Raw genomic sequence first — 24,698 nt, forward strand, 5'->3', positions numbered from 1 at the left:
TGAGAATTAACACCCTGGTGGTGTTCAAATCTTTTTCTGCTCTGATACTGATTTTTTAAAATATCTAGAAAAACAACTCAACTTGTAAAACTCAACCGGCATGACAAAAGGATATGAAGCTATTCAAATGGCGAGTCTAAATATAACTTGTTAGACAACAATGAACTTTCTGGTGTTATTAGAACCAGAAAAAAAAACCTGAGTTGAATTTTAAACGTGGACGTGATGACTAATTACTGAGCTACAAACCCACGGACAAAAACATGCCGTTGTAAAAATTTTATTGCCGTAGAAAAATGAAAATAAACAAGATAAGGAGCCTCACATGTTGGCCAAACTCCTTATTTAGACATTTTTCTTTTCAGCTTCATCGAGACTCCTCAGCATTAGTCACTTTAACACACTTTAACAGTCTTTTATTCAGGCCAAGTCAACAAACATTCAAAAGCAAACCAATAGTCTCACATTCTTTAATGAGCTGTAAAGAAAAACACCCAGTGAGTCAGTGTTGTTGATGGGGGAAACTCAGATTCAGGCACATTTGCGTTTCCTTGTTGTGGCCCAGCTGACATAGGTGGTTTATGATTAATCAGTCAGTCAGTAGGTCTGTGACCCACATCTCACTGGGCCTGTCTGTCTGCTCCGTGTGTCTGTGTTCAGGCCACTTTGGTGCAGCCATATTTGGTCCATAATGCCATGTTGAGCTACAGCAGAAAAAAACTAAAGAGAGGCTGGAGCCATGGAGCTGTAACTTCCTTTTCCAAACATTTCCTCTTTGTTTTTATGCAAATTCCAAACTTTCAAAGTCCTACTTTTACCCTGAGAGGCGGAGAGAGCTCCCCTGCACTTTTTATTTTCACCATCTGTCCCCCCTGAGCCTTGGTCCTCTCTTCAGCCTAGCTCCTCTTTGGTTTTCCCCTGCTTGCGCGGCATCTTCTTGCTGCTGCTGTCCTCCAGCTCTTTGCTCTTGTAGTAGTGAGGAGCCACCTCAAGCAGCCAGCTGCTGTCTATCTCAATCACCTGCACGCAGGGAGGGCGAGAGAGATATTATAAAACGTGTGGATATACAGGAAGTTAAATATTATACAGGAACACTCGTCACACTTCCTCATTAGTGTGCAGGGTCATGCAAATAGTTATTCTTTGGAAGGCTTAATACTGGAATCAATGAAAGATGTGTTTATGTTGTTTACATTTTAGCTTCTTCTGTGTTTAAAGGGGAACCACCTATTTTAAAAATTCACACGTTATTCCTGTGGTCTAAGACAGTCTAAAAAATATAAGTAAACACGAACAACTCTCCCAAATCCAAAAACTAGAATGCCAAAACTCACACTTGTGGGTATAAAGTCTGCAGCTGTTCCACAGACAATGAATTGGTAAAGATGTCATAGATGACACTGAGAGCACCCACCCAGGGTACTGTTCTGTCCAGCCTCAACTGCTTAGTTTTTAGCCACTTAAAAAAAAAAATCAATACCAGTTTTTAAATGTACGCTATATTTAGGATATTGTCACTGCTTTACCTTGACATCAGACAGCCTTTTCGGACGGGGAAATTGCAGCTGTTATCTCAAAGCCACCAGACTCCATTGACAAAAATAGTAATTGTACTTTGCAGAGCAGGTGAGTTGCTGGTCAACCACTGGCTTAAATGGTTAGTGTGTAAAGTAAAGCGGAGAAAATATTCTAAATATAAAACTGATGAAGACTGCTAGATTTGGTTTATCAAAGACGCTAGCAAAGCAACACAGAACATTAAACAAGCACATGAGAAACATCAGATAGACAACCATGTGTAACTATGCATTTTTAAACACTGCAGTTACGGCTGAAAATGACAACAGAAATAAACAAGTTTGTTGATTTCACATGTCAATCGTCTACCAGAAAGTGATTGTTGTTAGCGCGACGTCATGAGGATTCAGTCTATAAGGGTGCGTTTCATTCTGCTGGTCCACAAATTCAGCCTCCCTTCAACATCTGTGGAGCAGCTCAGGACTTAATACTTAATAACATTAGGCCGGAGTAACAGTACTCGATACCTTTGAGGTATTTGATGAAACAATGCAGTGCCCAGTATTAACGAAATGTCTCCAGTCAAATGACACCTGCATTCGATCCTTTTTGTGCCAGGTTGTCTGGTGAGGTCCTGTGTGTGGAGCTACATTAGGGTCAAAAGTTTTGTACTTGAAAAAATAAAATTTGAAACTGAAAATTCATGTGTTGATCTTGAATTTTTTAAAATACAACAATGTATTCAAAATAAAAATAAGTGTATGAAACGTTTTTTCAGGTTAAATATAATTTTGATTCACTTTTGTAATTCTTTTGAATAAATAATTTATTTTCACTTTTCACTTCCATATATATTTTAACATTTGAGGTCTTATTTTTTTCAGTTGCATGTTTTATCTTTTCAGATTCAGATCTTTTTTTTCGGTTTCAAATCTGTTTTTTGAGTTTCAGACTTTTGACCCTGATGTGGCGTGGGGGGCGTGGCATCAACTGAGAGGGGTGTGGAATCATGAGTGACAGTGCCTTCAGGGAACGTAGGAACTATAACAATTCTGACTCAACACTTACATACACCATATTCATGTGACTGGCAGTGTAAAAATTGATGCCAGTGACAAACTTCCATTCAGACATCTGTTTTAGACAGTACTGAGCACCAATTACGGTATAACAGCTATAAATTATGCCAGATTTTGCAGTTCAACAGCCACATTTTAAATGCTGATATGTCCGATTTCCACATAGCACTGTGAACGCAGCGTAGTGTCCACTTCACTTGCGATGATGGCGTCCAGTCAGTTGGGTCAATCTGCTGGAGCCCATACATCCAGCACACAGGTGAGAAATGTTAACTAAGTTTTGGGAAATCATAACAAACATCAAGGGGTCGTTTTTGTCAGTGTTGAGTCAGAATTTTTTTAGTTCCTACGTTCCCTGAAGGCACTGTCACTCATGATTCCCCCTCTCTCAGTTGATGCCACGCCCCCCACGCCACATCAGGATCAAAAGTCTGAAACTGAAAATAAAAAAAATAAAAATAAAAAAAATTGAAACTGTAAAAAAAAGATCTGAAAGTGAAAAAATAAGATTTGAAACTGAAAAGATAAAACATGCAACTGAAAAAAATAAGACCTCAAATGTTAAAATATATATGGAAGTGAAAAGTCAAAATAAATTATTTACTCAAAAGAATTACTAAAGTGAATCAAAATTATATTTAACCTGAAAAAACGTTTCATACACTTATTTTTATTTTGAATACATTGTTGTATTTTTCAAAATTCAAGATCAACACATGAATTTTCAGTTTCAAATTTTATTTTTTCAAGTACAAAACTTTTGACCCTAATGTAGCTCCATACTGCGCGGCATTTCAGGGTGCCAAGATGCCACCGAAAACGTTTGAAATTATGGCTACCAGCACACTACATGCCACTCCGTTTACATTATGAGTATCGAGTTAAGTACTCTATTGGTATCGGTGTCACTTTAAGGGTACCGGTATCATAATTTTTTAAACAATACCCAGCCAAAGATGACAAAACAAAAAGAGTAATCATTGATCAAACCTCCCTAGGCCGTGGAAATAACGTATTGGAATTCTCAATTCAGGTGTTGTTCCCCTTTAATCATTGTCTTCCTTGTGGCAGATGTATTCTACCTTTCTCCGCAGGCAGACTTCTGAAGTACAGACTAAAACTAAGACCTAACTTCTCTGCAAATATTTGAGGGAGATTTAGGCAAATGTTTCAAAGTAAACAGTTAACAGACAGACCTGTCTCATGAACTCCTTGGTGGTGAAGACCAGCTCGTGGTAGATGAGCCAGCGGGGCTGCTCCTCGAACAGAGAGCTGTTGGGGTGGACGTACACTGTCTGCTGGTGCTTCACCGTCTTGTAGCCGCCTTTGCTCAGTCGCGCCGTGTGATAGAAGTATCCTGCCGTCACCGCCTGGGAGAGAGACGAGAGCCGAGGGGTTTACAAACAGCTGATTCCTGATTCCCACAGTTTAAAAGTAAATGCATCATTTGTATGTAATGAAGCACAGGCCAGGGGAGGAGTCTGATGTTAAAATTGTCCTTCATCAATTTAAGACTTTATCCATCCTGTTAAAACTACAAATTTCCAAAATGCAACGTTTTCACAAGCTACAGAGAAGACGATGTCAGATTTGTGTTAATGCATTTTTTTCAAATAAAACACTTGGGGTTTTTTTACATTGTTTATTTGAAGTTAAAATAAGGAGGATTTCCTGTACCCATTAAAAGGAACACAATCCTTATGATACTTGTTTCCACTGGACAGCAACAATAGTTTTTACACTGTATTTCTGACACCAGTGACCAGCCTGTGCTTTCATTTGGCTTTTGTGACAATTAAATGCTGCATTACATTACTTAAAGGCAGATTTGTAAAATTATTCGGACATTTCCTTGTTTTATTCTGAAGGCTGGGAGTACATTCTGGAAACTATCACAACAAACCTAAACCAACATTTATAAACAATACTTTGACAGGCAAATTCACAACAGGACTGTGCAGCTTTCACAGCCGTTAGACCGGCACAAATCAGACAAAGAGAAAGAGCATCTCTGGTGATATTTGCATGTATTTAAATTAGGAAATAAGCATACTTTTGGTGTTAAATTCATCCCTTTCTATGCAAATGAGTCTCACTGCAATACCAGTCCAGGTCACAGAAATCAGTGTTAATAAGCCACACGCAGTTACAGTGAAATCCACAGCGTCCTCAGAGAGCTGGTGGTAACTAAAGCGCACTGACAGACCAGGATATTAAATCCCAAATACTGTTACTCTCTGTCACATTTAAATTTCTTGACTTCAATGTATATGAGGTCCATTAAAATATCTTAGTGGCAAAGATGTATCTTGTATGTTGGACCTAAGGGAGGAGGCATAATCTCAAAGTAATTGTATTACACTAGGCAATGAAGGACTTGTATCAGTGTCCGACATATGGAACCCCCAATGTAAATTATTATTGTTATCATTATTATTTTTCTTTGCTTTTTTCTTTCTTTTAATATTACTATTATTTACCGTGTATGTATTTATTTTAAAGAAAAGGCAGGACTTTTGTAAACACACATCACACATCTGGTATTCTGTATGTTCTTTTCTTGTGGTATAATGTTGAAAACCTACTAAAAAAGATTGTTGAAAAAAGAAAAATCTTGACTGAAGGTTGGAGGAATGCCTCTGCACCTCGTCGGTCAACACCTGAAGCTCAAGGTCTGAAAATTCCCGTTTTTTCTCTCTGCCGTTGTTCCACCCACTGTGTTCCTGGTACAAAGGCATGCTATAGTGATAATTGCAATCAAATGCAAAATTTTATGGGCGTTTTAACTCTATCATATCAGTTGCACAATATCTCAGACCTTGCAACACAGCAGATAGTGTAAGTGTTGCAAGTGATGCACAATTCATGCTGCTATCAGCAGCCGAATTTGCATGTCAGTTTTATTCATGTGTTGGTCAGGTTAAATCATGGTCAGATGGACTATGCTGTTTTTCCACACAAAAACTGTGCTGTTTTCAATCCAGAAGTAAGAGCTTTGATAATTCATTTGTTTCCCCCAAGAAATGTTGCTCTTTAGGTTAACTGTCTGATCACAGTCACTGATGCAAACAACATGGGGCTACTGATACGAGTCCAGCTGTTCAACGTCTGACCCAAAAACTAAATTTAACTCAAAGCAGATTCATTTGGGTAAACGTGCATCCACTTGCTGAATAACCACCAAAGCATTAATGCAAGAAAAGCAGTTAATTCACCCTGCAAACTGAGATATCAGTGTAACTCCTGAGAATATAACAAGTTCTTCAGGGGTTTGTACTGACGGTGAGTTTCGTGTGGGATTTGCTATACTCAGACCTGCTTTTCCAACCTTGTTTTGTGGGTGTGTGAGTGTGTGTTGAGTGAATGAAACTACTTTGCTTTTTTGAGACAGAGCAAATTTGACTGTATGTGAACATGCAGTGACAATAATCATTCATGTTTTCACAGATGCACACAAACTGTTCACACTTGCTGTAATGAAGCCAAGTGGTGTTCGATGTGTTCACAAAACAGGGACAGCATGAAACTGAAATTCAGCTGACAAATAATGTCTGTACATTCGTCTGTCATCTCGCCTTAAAATAGCATAAACATTTTCATATGACTAATTCACTTTTCACGTTTGCATGTAAGCATGGAGGCGTCAGCGCACCCTGGCTTAAAAAAAAGGACGTGCACAGTGCTACTAAAGCCAATTCAAGGATAAAACCTCAGAGAATATTTAGAAAAGAGCAAAAAATTCTGTATTTGTTTAACTGTTTAATAAACTTTTAATTAATTACAACAAAATAAGTTTTGGAGCTTCTTTTGCCGATCTGGCTGCATACGTTTTTGACACAGACAAAGGCAGCATGTGATGAAAAAAGGTGTAACCCAGCTATTAAAACAAACGCCCTTCTTATCTCTAGTGGTTTACGGGTGCGTTCACACCACACACAGACCCTGATATGAGAAGGCTGTTCACGCCGTCTCTGTTCAGTGATGTTTTAGGCATTACTCAAACATTTTCTCGCCGTTTTCTTTTCAGAATCATGTTTTTAGAGTCTAGTATCTCTCTCTCTCATGACGGGAAGCATCCACCCACCTATAGTGTTCTTGAGCAAAAACAGGTCATATCCGATGGTGACCTTTTACCTCTCTGTGGAGACAAGCAGGCTAAAAGATGAAATTCTCCTTGAGGGAACAAAGGGATATTCAAAAAAATGACTGTGATGACAGAAGCCTGTTAAAGCTAAAGTAAGCAGCTTAAGGTTTACTGTGTATTATTACTGCTTCCCTCCACTAGGTCAAGTTTCAGCTAAAGTTGTAAATCACCTTAAGTTGTTTACCTTGAGCCGGTGTAACGCCTGAGGTGGAGTCAACAACAAAAAAAGAAGCAAATACAGTCTGCAAAAGGTGTGTTTGTTTTAGACAAGGCACCATCTTCACCATGTTTTTGAATGTTTCAGTGGGTGTGTGCCACAGGTTTAGCTTTTATTTCTTCTTTATACTGTTGCAGTAGTTTCTATAACTTCCTCACTTTGAACTTCCTGCTCAGACTACAGGAGTTTTGGGCCGATGTATCCTGATTCACTCAAGCCCCCAGGAACAGCTCCGGGCTTTGAAGCCACCTTGACATCTAGCCAAACGTGGAATTACAACTTCCAGGTCCATCACGTGATGCCATTGGGCCCAAAAGGACTTTTTGCCATAGACTTTCATTGTGAAAGAGACATCTGGAAATTAGCAGATACATTTTTTTGAGTGTCACAACTCAACCATTCAGTCTGCTAACATTTTGAGTGCCCCGCGAGACTAACTCATTTTATCCCAAGTTAGCGAAGCGCTAGACCAGAAGTTAGCCGCTTGGCAGCTAAAGTCTTATGTGTGCTTGCCCAGCACACGTGGTCATACCAAGTAGTAGCCATGTTCACATGGAGCCAGAAACACAGTGAAGTATAGCATATCCGCTTTATTAATACGAGAAATCAACGCTAAGATTCAGTGTTTTAGTCCAGAAACTGTGGTAAAACTCTGGGGACTTCCTCTGTATCACTGACCTTGCGTATTGGCAGGCTGTCCCCATTGGAGCTGACTACCTCCACCTCAATACGATCCATCAGACCCTCCAGCTGGTCCCTGACGTCCCGGGCTCTTCTCATGGAGCGGAACTGGATGAAGTTTTCGTAGCACCACTGTGTGGAGTAACCGCTCTCTAGCCACTGAGGGACAAAGACAAAATTACTGCTGTTAGTACAACACCTGAGTTCTAGGTAGGAATATATCAGCCCTGATACAGAAGTTCCCCACCTGGGGGTCTGGACAAGATAAATCTGAGGGTTTACGAGGTGTAACAGGAGAGAAAGCAGGAAAATATATTTTTCATTCTTTTCTCTAATCTTTGTTTCAGCAATGATGTTCAATATCTCAACAACTATTGGATGGATTAAGATTTAGTTTTCTACACATACTCATGACTCCCAGAGAATAAATCCTGCTGACTTTGGTGAGCACCTGACTTTTCCTTTAGCGCCACCATGAGGTTGACTCTTGTGGTTTTCGTTGTGAAGTCTCGACAACTCATGTTCCCCACAAGGGGAATCCTAAAAACTTTGATGACCACTGACTTTTCATGTAGCGCCATCATCAGGTCAACATTTTAATTAGGGCTGCCCCTTGAAAGTCAGAGATTCAAATCATCGGTCAGAGACCGGTCAGTTTACTTCAAGGCGAGCAGTCTATTTTTTTGATAGTCAATGTGCTGTGCAGTGTACTTCTGAGAACGTTTTGGTCCCCAGATCCCCAGTGAGTGCTCTTGACTTTTATGTTACTCTTTGGCAGCTGTTGACGTGATGCAGTGGCACAAAGAAAGATAAACTTTCCACAGTGAGGCTAACAGCAATTTAATACGACAAAGTCTCTGGCTTTTCTTTGATATCTAATGACGGCAAAAAATGTTGTTGAACATTTCCGATCAGTCTTCAGCACCGTTATTACGTGAATGTGCTGTCACACTCAACGTCCTGCTGAGCCCCGTTCAAACTTTAAAACATCATATGGGGAGAAAAATTGCTGATTTATCGTATTATAGTTAAGTACAGCCATAATTTTAATTTGTCCAAAACTTTGGTTTATGACCATATACCTGCAAAACTAATGACATTACCATAAGCCTCAGTTGTAGTGCTGATTGACAAATGTAAGCATGCTAACAATAGTCTTCTTTTCTCGTGAATGACTATATAATTTGACAATTTCAGGAATTATTAAAATAAAGCAAGAGGGGAAAATATTTTTAGTTGATGTGAATTTGATGTAAACCTGTGGCACAAGTTCATATAGGGGGATTTAAGGGGTCAAAAGCAAAAAGTTGAGACTGTAACCTTTATATATATAAATTTCTAATTTCAACTCTTAAAAATGTCAACTGTAAGTGACAATATTCAATATGTTTACATACAAAGACAAAGGACAGCTGATTACAATTGTTGTTCAAGTCATTGTTCATTCATAGAATCAATTTAAACTTCCATCCTGTCCCTTCGATTGCAGATCTGTAACTCAATTTATTTTTAACGCATCTTCAGATGTAACTTCCGCTGACTTTATACCTGTGTGTAGACGTTGAGCAGCACCAGGTGGTCTCCCCCTGGCACCACGAAGTTCATCCTGGCATTGTCGGCGTGCACAACCTTGTCTTTGGGACGGTAGAAAATAGAGTTGTTCACCGACAGCATGGCCGCTATCGTCAACACTTCCTCTGAACACTTGTACCTGGAAGGAGATGGAAAAAATTGAAAAGAAATACAGAAAACTGCAGAGAGAGACAGTGACAACAAAAGTAATCATTCACCTCTTACTTGTAGGATTTCTTCCTGAACTGCATTCACTAACAAAGTTGCCAATCCCATGAGGTGGGGGTCTCTTTTTTGCACATTTTAGAAGATGTACGTTTTCCAAATCCAGCCACCCACGTGTCTTTAATATCACCCAGGTAGAGAACATATTAATGATGGCAGCGTTTGGGTGATGATTTGTCTTTCTTGCAGCTTACACTGGATAAATCAGTGCTCTGACTCATTTCTACGTGAGGAGGAAGTATACCAGCTCAAATATGAGCTAATGTTTGACTTCTTGACAAGTACGCAGTTTGGTTTACTCCACATTTGCATTTCCGTATTTAGTTTAATCTTTGGAATCACTTCCACCCTTAGTGATATGAAATCAAACTTCTCTTGCTCAAAAAACAAGTTCCTTATCCAGGGCTGATTTTGCAGTAAATCAATTAACCTACTCCAATTCTAACTGCTAAAGTTGAAGCATACTGGACAGTATGTAAAGCTTCTTTCCTGGGGTAACTTCAATGAGCCCAAACTCCAGCTGCATAATCGACAACTAGAGTACGAGCTGGGATGATTTTGGTATATGTCGGAAAGCCAATGTCTCCAACCCTTTTTACACAGAAATCCTGCAATGGGGCCGTAACGAAGACGGCTGGCGTCATGTTGCTCCAGTGTGCGATTTTAGACAGAATGCCTGCATCACAGACGCAAAACTGGTGTGAAGGGTGTGACATGTAACACAACAGTGATGGCCTCTAGTGTGACATCCGTGACGTGCAGCACTTTCCAAACAATAAAAATGACATAACATGGCAATAACTGTTATTTACTGTCCCTGCCATATGGTAGCTGATCCCATCCTCGTGCCTAGAAGGTCAGGAGCTCCTATTTTCTCCAACGGGGCGTCATTTTCGGCCGCTATTCTTCTTTGAGTTAGCTGCTAACTGCTGCCAGCTGCTTTTAAATCTTCCCGCAGTGGGCTGCACACATTACATATAGTCAAAACGTCCCAACAATCCCCTCATGCTGGCTGTCTCTTTCACACAGATTTAGCGCTGTTACGTCCTCCACTGCTTGCTCACATATGAGACGACTCCCCCCCGTTCCGCTATCAAACCTTTTACACAGAACGGCGTGGCAGAATAACAATGCAACATTTCCACCTTGCGCAGGCAGTGAAAAAAGGGGCTTCCAAGTGATTTAATACATCTTATAATTCATACAGGTAATGTATCCCATCAAATGAACATACAGTGAAGGAGGCTTATGCATCTATCAGACTGGAGACTTACTGCTCAGAGGCCAGGATCATCTTGCTCAACATGGGGTCCACCGGTAGCTCAGCCATCCTGCGACCCAACTGAACCCCCCGACAAACAACAACAATCAGTTAAAGACTTCATTCATTCATTTATTAAACAATAAAATAACAATAACCTGTGCTACAGTAGTCACCAGTGATACAGTCATCCACACTCTCTGGAAAAAATCCTCACAATAATCAATCAATCAATAATCACAAGACGAGCTTGGCGATAACAGCTGTAAGCTGCAAACACAATAAGTCATCTCTCCTGTGTATCAGCACTTTTCATCAAGGAAGTCATGACACGGCATCATAAGCAACAGGTATGTACAGTACGCCATGTGCAGACTGTGAGTGATGATGGAAGTAGATTACGCGTATCAAAGCAAAAGGTTACGCATCTCCTCTCTGTGATTACTGTTAAGAATGTAAAAGGAGTCTAGAGAGTCTAGAGGACGGAATGACTGGATTTTGTTGTAAATATAAAAATAGTTTATAATAAACACTATAAAAGTGGCTCAGGGGCAACTGATAGTGTAATTAAGTGACTGTAACCATAATTTACAACGCAACATATACTATTAACAACAATAATTTAGTGTTAAGTTAATCTCAACTAACTTTGTCTGCTGTTTGATGCTGGGCAGGTAATGTCCTGTCCAAAACGGTACGGCTGCAGGCAGGACAACTCAACAATGAGCTGAAACTCAATATAAGGCTCCGTAAAGCTGAGAGGGGGCTGTAGATTCAGGTGAAAGTTCTCTCTAGATTCATCACTATGAGCGTCCCATTTCACCTATGATACATTGTTATTATAAAATATCTATTATAGCTACTTTTACATATGGAATAACTTGTTAATCTGTATAGGGAAAAAAGTATTTTATGGGATATATGGTTTGCAAAAGGTACATGTGTTGAAGTAGTTACAGCTGAGGAGCAGCGTAGGATGTGTCTTTGAACTAAAAAGGGCAGAGGAAAAAGAAAATAAAGTTCAGGAGTTGCTAAATTCTCCCAATACTCACTCCACCTCAGTATTTTATAGTAAAATGTCAAATATTCAAACTAAAATGAGTGAAAGCCTGAGACTAATGTGGCATCTTGGATGTGGAACTAGGGAAGATGTATGGCAGGATGTGATCTAAAATGACGTTTTAGATCAGATGTTATTATACACCCCTGAAACTGTTTAAAATGGGCTTAACCAAGGACAATAAATGTGGGAAATGTTACAAAGGTGCGGGCACATTTCTCCATGCGCTACTGCTGGTTCCCAACTGCTGGGTCACAGTCCAAAAGTGGGTCGCTGATATGTCCTCAATGGACCGCAAGTGACCTGCAAATGTGTCAAGTTTATAAAAAACATTCTTTATTCATAAGTACGGTGAATTTCCGGCACAGAGCTGCATTTTTAAGTGCAGTTTCCTGCTGTAGAGTGAGTGACTAACAGACGGCTACATGACAGAGACAGCACACTAGCTCAACGACATGGCCAAACACAAGTATGACGCTGAATGTGATTAACTGTGCGGACTTTGAACTAATGACTGAGGAGAAAACTGGACCTCGTGGCTGGACCAGCTGGGAACCACTGCTCTGGGGGACTGTCCCATGGTATTACCTTTTTTGGAAGGTGGTACTGAAAAATCTTGAAGGGTGGCTCAAACAAACTCCACCACAATGCCCACAACTGAAATGAATGACATCCAAAATAACGCTAGCCAAAAATGGCAAATTTTTCTGACTCATATTAGAGGTGCAACATCAAAGAGAGGGTAAAGGGTACCAGGGGACAGGATGTGTATGTGTGTGTTTATATACTCTACTGTATATGTATATGTATGCATTTGTATGTGTAAAAGTTATTGGCGTGCCAGAGTGGGTCCTTGTGGCTGCCTTTTAAGTTGGGTGTTTTTCCGTTGTTTGTCTTCCTCTCTCAACTGTGAATTCTCGTATATCACGTCTGTATCATCTGTTTTTATAAAGCCAGTATGTGAAAATGAATAAAAAATTAAAATGGCAAACAAAAGTACAAGTTTGTACCTTGGTGAGCTCTCCCAGGTGGTTGAGTGCTCCCAGAGCGTAGAGCTGCTCCAGCGCTAAGACCAGAGTCTCATGAGGAGGTGGGTCCATGAAGTCAAAGTGAATTAGATCGTTGATGCCTGTAAGTAAAACATATTAGCTTATTGCCCAGTCACAGCCACCAAATAGTGATCTAACCTGCCCCAGCTTGATAAAATAAAAGTATGAAGACATGTAATTTTAGTAGTCTTTATGGAGAGCCTCCTCCCCTCACCTAGACTCTTAAGCAGCAGGACGACATTCCCCAGGTTGGTCCTCTGGATCTCGGGCACAGTCGTTTCCTCCATCTCGTGTTTAAAGGCCCAGGCTGTGTAAAGCCTGAAACATTTTCCAGCAGCCACTCTGCCTGCACGGCCTGCTCTCTGGTTGGCCGAAGCCTGAAAGGGAAACAGAAGCAGAAAACAGGAGGAGGCAAAAGGTTTAGAAACAAATTAAAGACAATGCAGACATAAAACACCACACTTGGACATTAGCCTCTCCACAGTATACATGGTCCCCACATATTTTCATGGATGTTAAATTAAAATAGAATTTCCATTACTTTTCAAGGACCCATAATAAAATATTTAATATATATTAATAGTTTAACAAAATAAAATCTACCACAAATTACACATTTAAACAGCTCCCAAATACAAAAATGTCCCCTGGGATCTATATATAGAAATCAACACGATTTCCTTCTTTTAGCAAATTCCTAAATGAGTGGGTTGGTTATTTTTCCACTTGGACCTTTATGCTCTGCCATTTCTCCTCTAATAATCACGCTGTAACCTGTGACACGCTGTTATGATACCACAACTATCACACATTCACATGTATGTAGTTTTTTGGTTGAGCTGCCAGAGTCACATAGGTTTACATTACCAAAGGTTTATGACAAAATCTCTTGACGAAAACCAACTCCCATGTGCACACGGTGAGAGAGGAGAAGGAGAGATGCTGTGCTGCTGCCAGAGGAGCTGCTGAATGAGTTCCCTCTGAGCGGTAAGTCGCTAAGAGTCTGAGAAGTCTGGGGGTGTTCATAAAACATTAACTCACTCACAAGTTCTCCAGCAACACATGTCACACGTGCTGCGCTAAATCAGTCTGTGAGATGAATGAAATAAATTCTTGTCCATATCGCCCAGCCATAGGTAGAGTTACAGGAACACCACTTTGACAAACAAACCCCACGCAGGACTGCATGATCACAGTTTATGGACTATTGCATTTTAGAAAAGTAAAAATATATATATCAGCTGACTTCTAAGCAAAGGTAATGAGTAACGAAAGCCTTCAAAGAAATGATACTCAAAATCTGTACTCAACCCAACAATGTCATTACACACAAAAAAGCCTCCATGACTTAACCAAAACTTTCGAGGAATTTACTGATTCCATGACTTTTCCAGGTTTTCCAGGAACCCTGAATATCACAGCTTGCAGCCTGAGTGAGTTGATTCTGAAAACATGTGCGTTCACGACACTCCTAGATCAGACAGTGAGCCGTTGTTACCCGTGAGCAGGGTGTGACAATGAGCGACTCCATGCCGGTGCGGGCGTTGTAACTCTTCTGTTTGCAGAAGCCTGGGTCAATGACGTAGATGATGCCATCTATGGTCAGCGAGGTTTCTGCTATATTGGTAGCCACCACCACCTGGGATTGATAGAGAGAGAGAGAACACACAGTACCGAGAGATAAAGTGAGTAAGCAGTGCTCAAACAAAGTCTGGATGAAGATTAAATCCAGATGTTAAACAATGGGAACAAAGCCGCGATAAAAACATCAAAACAAGGCTTTCATCTGTCACTGAACAGTGTTAAAAGCCAGGATACTCAGTCTGTATAACAAAATCTCATTGTACTACAGCAGCCTCTATTGGTGAATAATAGCATGGACATTTAATCTGCCTGATGACACAACTCACACAGAAAACAGATAGCAGAGAGCTATTGTCTTCATTCATGTCTCGCAAAGAAATAAACTTCTTCTCAGCGTCTACTGACCATTTTGTGTCTGCCAAGTTGAAATATTAATCCTACAGTGACCTACTACATCCAGGCCAACTGTATTCGGAAACAATAGCAGTTTCCCAAGTATTCTGCACAGGAATGAGACATCGTCTCACCTTACGGGCTCCAGGTGGAGTCGGGTTGAAGATCTTGGCCTGCATGTCCGATGGCAGGTTGGCGTAGATGGGAAGGACCAGCAGCTCTGCTATCTTAGATCCGAGTCGCCTGCATCTCTCCTGGAGCAGCTCGCAACACGCTTCGATCTCCTCCTGCAAGAAACACAAGAGGTTAAAGAGTTAACCAGCACACAAAGATAAATAATGAGACCCTTTGTAGCAGCATACTTCAGTGAACACTGGTGAAGTGAACAACTTAAGTCGCATTCATGCCTCTAGTTCAGTTAATCTGCTGTTGCCCTTGTATGTATTTAAAGTATTACATTACCAAAGTACAATGAAGATTAAATGCAGCTGGCGCTTCATACCACCTTTTCACCTGCCTGTTGTGTTAAGTTTAAGGATAATGTTTATCTGCTGTCCTTGTTTTTATGTCTTCCTGCCTGAAAATTGTTTTTGGGATTGTGCTGAAGTACTTAAGGAGCTGCTGGAGACCAGAGTCAGATGTCTTGTATGCATACACATACTTAGCCAAAAGAACTGATTCAGCAGCAGCCGTATTTGGCATAACACGTAGAAAACCCTCCATAGTAAGAAAAAGACATCTTTTACGACACTGCTTGTGCTCAGAAGAATGTTATTACATTGGAAATCAAAAAAACCCAAAAAGTTTCTCCGTATCAGAGTGAACTAATGCAATAATCACAGTCAGTAAAGATAAAGTTCTTGCTTCAGGGGTTCAGGGGCTAATTCGTTTCCATCTAGGATCTGGTTTGGACATATTTAGGTACACTAAACTACTTCTAACTCAGGATATTTAATCATGTGGACCATGGTAAATGTAGTCTATCTAATTGAACTGCTTAGATTTATTTCTTTTCTCTTTTATACTTCCATCTGTGTCTGTTTTATACCAACTGCTGTCATCATTTCTTTATTTATCACATCAGTTTTTGTGAATCTGTATTACAACAGGTTGTTTGAGTGCTCTGTTTCTCTTCTTGTGCCACTTTTTATTTTTTATTTCTATATTTATGCTCTTCTATGTGAGTTTACTTAATGTTTCAGCAGGTGAGATGCTGGGTGGGTGGGTGGGTGGGGGGGGGAGGGGGCATGGTTGTTTGTTGTGTATAAAACAAAATATAAATGTTAATCTGAGTATATGTTCACTGTATTCTGGCTCATGTTCACTTTGGTTTTGATGATCGCAGGTCACACTTCTTTTTACTGAACCTGGTGTGTTTATGTTCTGCATCACAAAGAACTCATGAAGACATGACTGATTTTGTGCATTGTGAAAGGAGACTAAAACTTTACCTAATTTTATAAATCATAATGAGGTAGAAAGGTGGCGAAAAAGAGTCTTGATTTAACGGTAAAAGGCGCTACGTTTAATAAGAACTACCAAATACACAGAGTTGGACACCACACACCAGAGTTTGTTTGGCAACTTTGACATCAGCTTGAACACACTGAAAGTCACTGGCACACGGACCAGAGTTGTTTTAAACCGATCCAAACAGATCAGGAGTAAAAGCATCCTTTGGCAACACTGTGGTCAGAACCACTTCTCGAAGGTGCATGTATTAATATATCTTACTATTATTCCATCCAAAATATGACAGAACACGTACAGATGTTACGCACAAAGTAAGGAGGAGACCACCAATCTCCCATTACAAGTGTGTCAACTTTGAACCTTTGACAAAAATCTTGAAGAATCCCATGCTTGATATCAACAATACCTGTCCGGTGAGGAACACCAGGATGTCTCCGGGAGGCTGGGTGACGTGGATCTGTAGCACCGACACCACACAAGCTTCCAGGTAGTCTGCCTCTGGAGCCTTGACACAAAACATACAGATACATGCATCAACAGGACAGACAAACAACAAAGACATGTCAAGTTTATAAAAAAAAAACCCACTTTATTTTGAAGTACAGTGAATTTCTGGCACATAGCATTTATTTTGAAGTGCTATTTCCTGCTGTAGAGTGAATGACTAACACACAGCTACTTGACAGAGACAGCAAATTAGCTTGACGACATGGCCAAACACAAGTATGGCACCGAATATATTAAACTGTGTGGACCTTGAACTAATGACTAAGGAGACATCTGGATCCCGTGGCTCGACCAGTTGGGAATCACTGGATTAGACTCATTTGACTGATTAAGAACCGATTAAGAATGGTCTTTCTTTCTCTACAAAATTCTATAGGTGTAGTGACCTGTCTCGAGCTCAGGGATGATGTCCATTTAAGCACGAGCACAATGGCAGACGGACAAAGTTTGGAAACAAGTGAAAAACGGCCTAGTGAAAGAAAACAAGATCCTCTGTGTGAGGAGGCAAAGAAGAGCAAAAAGGAGAGTGATAAAAGAAGAGGAAAAACAAGAGTAAACCTCAGTCAAAGAGGCTTCAAAACTGGTGTCCAGCTAGCTTTCTTTCTAATGGATCAGTAAGTAACACGGCTATATGTTAGCTAGACAAGAGAGGACTGTAGTGTACTGGCTGCTAGTTCATTCCTAGTTGGCCAGCATCGCAAATCACCGCAACCAGGGACCAGGTAGCGAGTGTTGGTCAGCTGACATCTTCGTTGCCATTCTGCAGTACTGGTACTGTGCATTCTGGTGTAATTATTTGCATTACTATTTGTTTTTTCTTCAGATAAATCTGATAATTGTTGCTCGGTCTCTTGACTCATTTATTTAGTAGAGTGTCCACACACCTTCTCATTCTACATATACATAGCACTATACTGGTGGCTTTATAGCCTACATTTTATTGATTATCTCTGATCCCCACGGTCAATTTGGTCGTTGTGACAGTGCGACGCAACACCACTGACACTAGGTGGCGTCAAGCTAAAAAAAAAATGAATCCTATCTGTTGCCTCTTTAAAGGTATTAAGTACCGATACCCAGTACTATTGTCCATACTCACAAGTTTTATTTATTGTTCATTCATTTTTGTAAAAATATATATTTCCATACTTGAGTGAGAAAGCAGAAGTTGTTTGTAATATTCTCTTTTACAGAAGCTGGGAAAAAAAGACAAACTTTTATTCAGTTTTTCTATCACTGTCCTTTTTACATTAAGCGTCAAGAATTAAAAAAAAGGTACGGTGAACTGTATTAAGCATTCAAACAACATGCTTGTTCCTACTTTAGTGTAGAAGATATCGACGGGGAACCTCCTGCCAGGAATCCTGAAAACTGGCGCGTCGTCAAAGAAGCAGGAGAAGCGCTCCGTGTCCAGAGTGGCGCTGGCAACCAGCACCTTCAGGTCTGATCTGAACCTGGCGATGTCTTTAATCAGACCAAACAGGATGTCTGTGTGGAGTGTTCGCTCGTGGGCTTCATCTATGATTATCACACTGGAGGGAGAGAGAGACAAAGTGTTTTGGGAGAGGGAAGGATTGAGCTTAAAACATAGAGTGATACCCGTGAAACTGCAGAGAGGAGCTTAGTTAAGGTTGATAAAATAAATACAATATCTGATAATTCAAGGACACCTGACCCAAACTGAAAGTGGAACATGTAAAGTGTGATGAGGGATGTGATCAGGAACACAAACATACTTTAAAAAAAAGTAGAAAACCACAAATTTACCAAGAAAATGTCATAAAATTGTCTGCAAAACTTGACGCTCAAATGAAAACAAAAACAAAACACCTGTGGATTAACTGCACAGTGACTTCATTTATTGAGCAGGTTAAAGCGTAACTTCCAGTTAGTGATTCCCTTCTCTGCATTACCTGTAGCTGGCCAGGTCGGGCTCAGTGAGAAACTCTCGGAGCAGCATGCCGTCTGTCATGTACTTGAGCACCGTTCTCTCTGATGTGCAGTCCTCAAAACGAATGCTATAACCCACCTGGATGAAACATCACGGTTAATATGAAAACACTGATTCACCAAACAGTCAACAATACTCTCAAATAAATATGAGGTGAAATATTAGACAACAGCTGAACACAAAAACACAAATTATAGGAAAATCCAGTATCCGTTGCTACACGGATCTTAAATTGCATCCTTTAGCCCCGTCAAGAATCAGTGAAAACTGTCTGAAAGTGAAATGGGATCAGCATGATCATGTGTCAAGCTCACCTCATTCCCAAGCTTGACGCTCATTTCCTGTGCCACTCTGGCTGCCACTGACATGGCTGCCACTCTGCGAGGCTGTGTACATCCGATCTTCATGCCTCCTTTAGTGTAGCCCTGAGAGATGAACAACAGGTTGAAGGGCAGATTCACTTCTGACTTGGATGAGTTTTAAGCTTTACTTTTCCTTTTTGCTGTGCCGTCATTCTGACTTCTGACTGCAAATCCTGTTGCCTTTCACTGAGCTTTTGTTATGTATCCTCGCCACTTTTCTACAAGTGGGTACTACATGTTTAATAACAAGTAGGTGATGCTTTTATGTGCTAATTAGGCCCTGTCTACACATAAACAGGTATTTTTGAAAACAGATATTTCCCCTCTCCATTTAAAAAAACTCAGTTTGCGTGTGGACAGGAAGCAACAACGTAGAGGAAAATATGAATTGTCAAAAATATCTGTATAGACAGGGCCTTATATCCTGCACTCACATCTTCCAGGAGGTACTGTGGGATCTGGGTGGTCTTTCCGGAGCCCGTCTCCCCTTCAATGACGAGGATCTGGTGCTCGTGGATGGCAGCTAGCAGGTCCTCTCTGTAAGGGAAGATGGGCAGGCTGCGTCGGACCTCCTGCATGGACTGCTTCCTCAGCTCCGCCTGGGACAGAGCCTGGGCCTCCTGATCCTGAAAACAACACAGTCAGAATAAATGGTCCACTCTGAACACTAAATACTGATTGACTGCAGATTGAAAATTGAGGCAGGAACAAACAGACGAGACAAACATGCGTCACAGTGATTTCACCATTGGGAAACTGAAGCGACAAATTAAGAGAAAAAAGGAAGTAACAAATAAATCCCACCTTATCCGCCCGAGTTCCCTTCATGGTTATGGCGGTGCTGACAAAGTCGATCATCTCGTCCTCCTCCAGGATCAGCTGGTACTTCTCCTGCTCCTGCCTCCTCCCTTGTTCTCGTTCCCTCTTGGCCCCGAAGCTGAGGGAGGCCGTCTTCAGCCTCTCCTCCTCCCAGCGGCCTTGCTCTCCTCCCAGCTCCATGGGGGTTTCCTCCAGCTCCAGGTCCCTCTGCGGCACCTCCTGGTCAACAGGGAGACATGGGGAGGTGAAGAGTTGAACAATTAAACCAGTGCACAGTTTAGTAGGTGACTGCCTCTACATACTATGTATCTAAGTATCAGTATGTGACATCCCGTGCTCGTACCTTGCTTCTCTTCTCTTCTGGCATGTAGTATCTGTTCTTCCTCTCCTCTTGTTCTTTGGCACCGGCCTTTTTGTAATCTTTAGCCAGGTCCCGAAGGGTGCGTTTGTATTCCAACTCCTTTCTCTCCCTCTCAGTCAGCTCCTCTGTATGGAAGAGGTACTCATCGTCTTTGATCTCTTCCTCCAGGTCCTCCAGCTTCTCTGCCTCTCTCTTCTTCAGATACTCCCAGCGAGAGCGCTTCCTCAACTCTGGCAACTAGAAAGGGAAAGATGAAGATGATGGATTACAACCTTTAGCACACAGGTGACAACTGATTTTTACTGTCTTTATTCCCCAAAGCAAACGATTCTAACACCCAGGGGTACAGTGCTTCAGAAGTCTTCATGTGATATTAACAAAAATATTCACTTCATAAATGTGATTTTTTTTTTCCCAGCACAAATAAAAACTTGTCTACCATATTCTTCTGATCGTCTTCAGCCATCTTCAGCCTCTTCTGAGCTTCCTCATAAGCCTGGAGAAAAATAAACAAAAGGAGAATAAGTTCACCTGCATGACATGGTGGGTCCCTCTTTGAACAAATGCATGTTGTAAATCCCCCGTCTCCCACCTTTTTGTCAGTCCTCTCTGCTATGTTGCGGGTCTTGTCTTTGTCTTTCTGCTTCACTCGCTCGGCAAACGCATCCCTCTCTTCAATGTCCTGCTGTCGTTCTCTCTCTTCCTTCTCCCACTCCTCCTCTTCTTCTTCTTTCTTGAGAGACTTTTGATCCCCTTGGCCTAAATTGCCCCTGATATTAAAAACAAAATTTAGATTTCATTCAATCATTTTATTAACAGTTAAAAGCAACATTCTGCAACTTGTTTGCCTTAAAACAACAGCTCCAGCATCATTGTGATGGCCCACTGAATTGTGATAGGAAGAATGGTACCCCTGTCATTCCTACTCTGCGCCCTGAATGCTTGTTCCTCCACTATTATGTAACTTTGGTGAACGGGTCAGATCACATAAGCGTAAGACTTTACAGCACCAGCTAGCTCAGGTGTTTGGCTTGTGACGTCACATTCACCAGCTCCAAAGCCTGAAAGACATTCATCAGTCCTCTGTCACATCAATCTCCTTTGACTTGTTTGTGTATGTATGGGCCATGTGGTCGTGGTGACATAACTGTCACTCTCACAGCTGAACTTCAGATGCAGATCTGGCAGATCTGTTGGCTATGATAACTGTCAAATGGTATGCAGACTGCCCACTTGGCCCACCACAGGTGTACGCTGGCGTGGAAATCGTGCACTGTATGAACAGGGTGAGTGTAAACAAACGTTGTCTATGACCACCCATTCACCCACCCTGCAGAAACTGGTAGATCTGGATGAAACAGCCTTTACAAATTTGAAAAACTTAAAATAAATGAGAAAATCATGGTCTCATCATTCAGCTCTCATCGTTACTAGTAAACGCTACAAGACAGCCCATCCCATCATACAATATGCACTATAAACAAACACTTATTACTGCATCGAACAATATGAAACATGCATAATAAAATCCACACAAAATATCTGGATTACCTTTTAGGTGCTTCGTCCTCACTTGACGACTCGCTCTCTTTCTTCTGTCTGATGTGCTTCCTCTTGTTCCCTCTGTCCTTGTCCTTGCTTTTCTTTTTCCCTTTCTGCTTCTCCATCACAGCGTCTGCATCGCTGTCGCTGTCCTCCAGTAGCGTGTATGTCCGATTCTTCCTGTCCATTTCGATGGCTTCCCGCTCCATCGCCCGGGCTGGTTTCTCAACAACCTGCTTGCGAGGAATCTGTAATGTGCAGTGGTAAAAGACTGTTAGAGGATGCATTCCTTCTGAAATGTCCCATGCTAAAAATGCAACTAACTAAGATAACTAAGAACTAACGACTATGCTAAGTCCACAGAAGGACTGACGGTAGAAAATACCTTGTCATAAAGCTCTTGTGCAAAGGCAACCACACTTGGCTCGATGTCAATCGTGCCTGTCTGCTCAAGGCGGGCCACAAAGTCTTGGGGACTCGATGCTTTCCGTGCGGTGCCGATCATGAATTGAGACACATATCGGTCACTCAACCCCAGGATATCATGGAGACGGTCATTCACCCACTGCTCTAGATTGGCCATGGTGCCTGTTGAGGAAGCACAACACAAAAACATGATTAATGCAGGTGAAGATTTAAGCCATGTAGCTGGAGAAACTGCGTTTACAACCAAGCATCCAAAGGTGTCTTCAATTAGCATTAGCTTTCTGCAAGTCTGTACTGAGTCGGAAATGAACAACCTATTCAGCAACATAGGTTGATTTTAGTTTTGATAACTCAATTATGGTTTCATTTATAAATAAAAATATTGATAAAAAATGGTTAGAGCTTCACACACATACACTCTCCCCTCATATAATTATGATTTCCACAGACTATGTAAGAACTGATGACACATAAGGAATCAGGATCTGACCACTTTGGATGGTTGTTAGTTACAACAACAAAAGAAAAAGTTCTTAAAAAAATAATTATTTGATTTTAGACATTATTGATCCCCAGGGTAGATAATCACATTACAGCAGCACATGATTTTGGGGGGGGGGGGGGATAAAATAACTACTTGAAATGAATAAATAAAATAAAGAATTAAGGAATAACTAGAATCTACATTACAATACTAAAACCAAATATAAATATAACATACATGTAACTATTTAACACCTAATTTATATTGAATTTTACTGCATTTTATGACGAATTACAAACTCAATCCACTGAACGAGTGAGCAAGAAACCTTTTAAAGTACTTCCGAGTGCAGTTGCTGCGCCATGCACTCTTGCAGTATGTACCAAAACCCTGTACATACAGTTGATGGTAAGTCTGAGATATATTAAACTAGTTTGCTCTAGCCTGAATACACACAGTGGCCACTTTGTTAGGTACACCTGCACTTGCTAATGCATAAAATGTTGCCTTTACAAAGTGTTTTATAGTTCAGTTTTTGTTGACATTGTTGGAAGATGTAAAGATTCAGTTGCATCTTTACTGCTGATGTCTTCGTAAAGGTGGTGTTGTACTGGCCTACATTATGATGTGAGGTGATCCTATTTCATTCTGGCAGATTTACACACATGACAGGGGGCGGAATAATCAAAACATCTCTCAGTATAATGCAGTTTCACACAACACCATCACTAATAATGACCCCAGTGCTAAAAAATATAACTGAAGTGTCAAAATACATGACAGCATCATACGAGTAGACCTTAAGGCCCAGGGTGTCGACAGAAACGTGCTGCTTTTAAGACCATCTGAGGATAATTTTTAATATTTTAAGACTGATTTTTGGATTTTTTTTAATACTCAAACAATGCAGGTAAGATAAGGTTAATATGTATGTGGTCCTGTGCAGTGGTAGGTTTATGTAGGAATACAGCAATATAGTATGTTAGGTGATTCTACATTTTGCCAACAGGTAAGTGCAACTAAAAAGTAGCATCAGGTTCAGAGGGAGGATCATACAAAATTGTAGCTTCCGAAATGTGGACTTAAGCTTCATTCTTTTGATAAATGTAAATTCAAATATTGACAAATTACATTATATCAAATGTTTGTGGCAATTAAGACCTCACACATTCAAATTTGAGACTTTTTAAGGACCTGCAGATTCCCTGTGGCAGAACAGTTGTTTTGTAGTGCATCAGATTAGTGTAGCTATAATGTTTAAGTGTGTATCGGTGTGATCTTGTCACTGTGTCCTCTGCAAGATGTGTGACTACATTGAGAACTGGAGTCAACATAAGTCAGACATTAAGCTGAAAATGATGTGTTAAGCGTCCTGCTATTTTTGTGTAATAGTTTTATTTTAGAGTAAAAATGTGCGATGAAAAGCGCTACTGCACTTCCACTGAGAGAGAGGACTCTCATCAGATTCACTTACCGCTTTTCAAAAATGCCGAAACAACGTTGTTGTTATGGTGGAAGCAGCAGCCTGTGAGTTAGCTAACTCAGCTAACTCCAGCTACAAATAAAACGTTAGCTTGAGTTGTAGCTCACGAGTTCCCCGTAAGAACACTTAGTGGATACATCCCTCCGCAGCCATGTAAAACTATTAGCTCATTGTTTCATTTTTCCAAACAAAACACTAAAAAAATTATTAAAACATATTTTGCTAACTTATCCTAGAGCATGTTGAAACCGGAAGCGGAAACACGTCATGTGAAAACGACGGAAGAAGACCAGAATGCGTCAGAGGCTGTAGCGTTTAGTGTCCTCATGCGGCCAACTGGAAAACAACAACTGCATGGCATTTCTATATCGATGGTTTTAATGGTGGTACTAAACGTTTAAGTTTCCACCTAATATTTGAGAAATAAAAAAATACAATTATTTATCTATTTATTAATCTATTTTTATATTATTAATACTGTGAACCTTTGCACATATCCAAGAGTAT

The 24,698-nt window shown here is 40.6% G+C and overlaps 1 protein-coding gene across 1 annotated transcript; it reads right to left on the reverse strand.

Moving 5' to 3' along the window:
* Window positions 1–264: 264 nt before the first annotated feature.
* Window positions 265–24,447, reverse strand: dhx16 (DEAH (Asp-Glu-Ala-His) box polypeptide 16). The gene is made up of 21 exons (XM_049584079.1): window positions 24,183–24,447; window positions 22,184–22,386; window positions 21,808–22,046; window positions 20,849–21,026; window positions 20,696–20,752; window positions 20,239–20,493; window positions 19,881–20,114; window positions 19,511–19,702; window positions 19,029–19,139; window positions 18,677–18,792; window positions 18,085–18,295; window positions 16,663–16,761; window positions 14,918–15,070; window positions 14,305–14,445; window positions 13,021–13,183; window positions 12,768–12,886; window positions 10,711–10,778; window positions 9,188–9,350; window positions 7,637–7,798; window positions 3,794–3,967; window positions 265–1,020 (listed from the first exon to the last, which is right to left on the reverse strand). Exons 2-21 carry the CDS (start codon window positions 22,379–22,381, stop codon window positions 892–894), a joined length of 3,162 nt encoding a protein of 1,053 aa, XP_049440036.1. The 5' UTR covers window positions 22,382–22,386; window positions 24,183–24,447; the 3' UTR covers window positions 265–891.
* Between the last annotated feature and the right edge of the window lie 251 nt (window positions 24,448–24,698).

Source organism: Epinephelus fuscoguttatus, linkage group LG8 (genome assembly GCF_011397635.1).
Source record: "Epinephelus fuscoguttatus linkage group LG8, E.fuscoguttatus.final_Chr_v1".
Lineage (NCBI taxonomy): Eukaryota > Metazoa > Chordata > Actinopteri > Perciformes > Serranidae > Epinephelus > Epinephelus fuscoguttatus.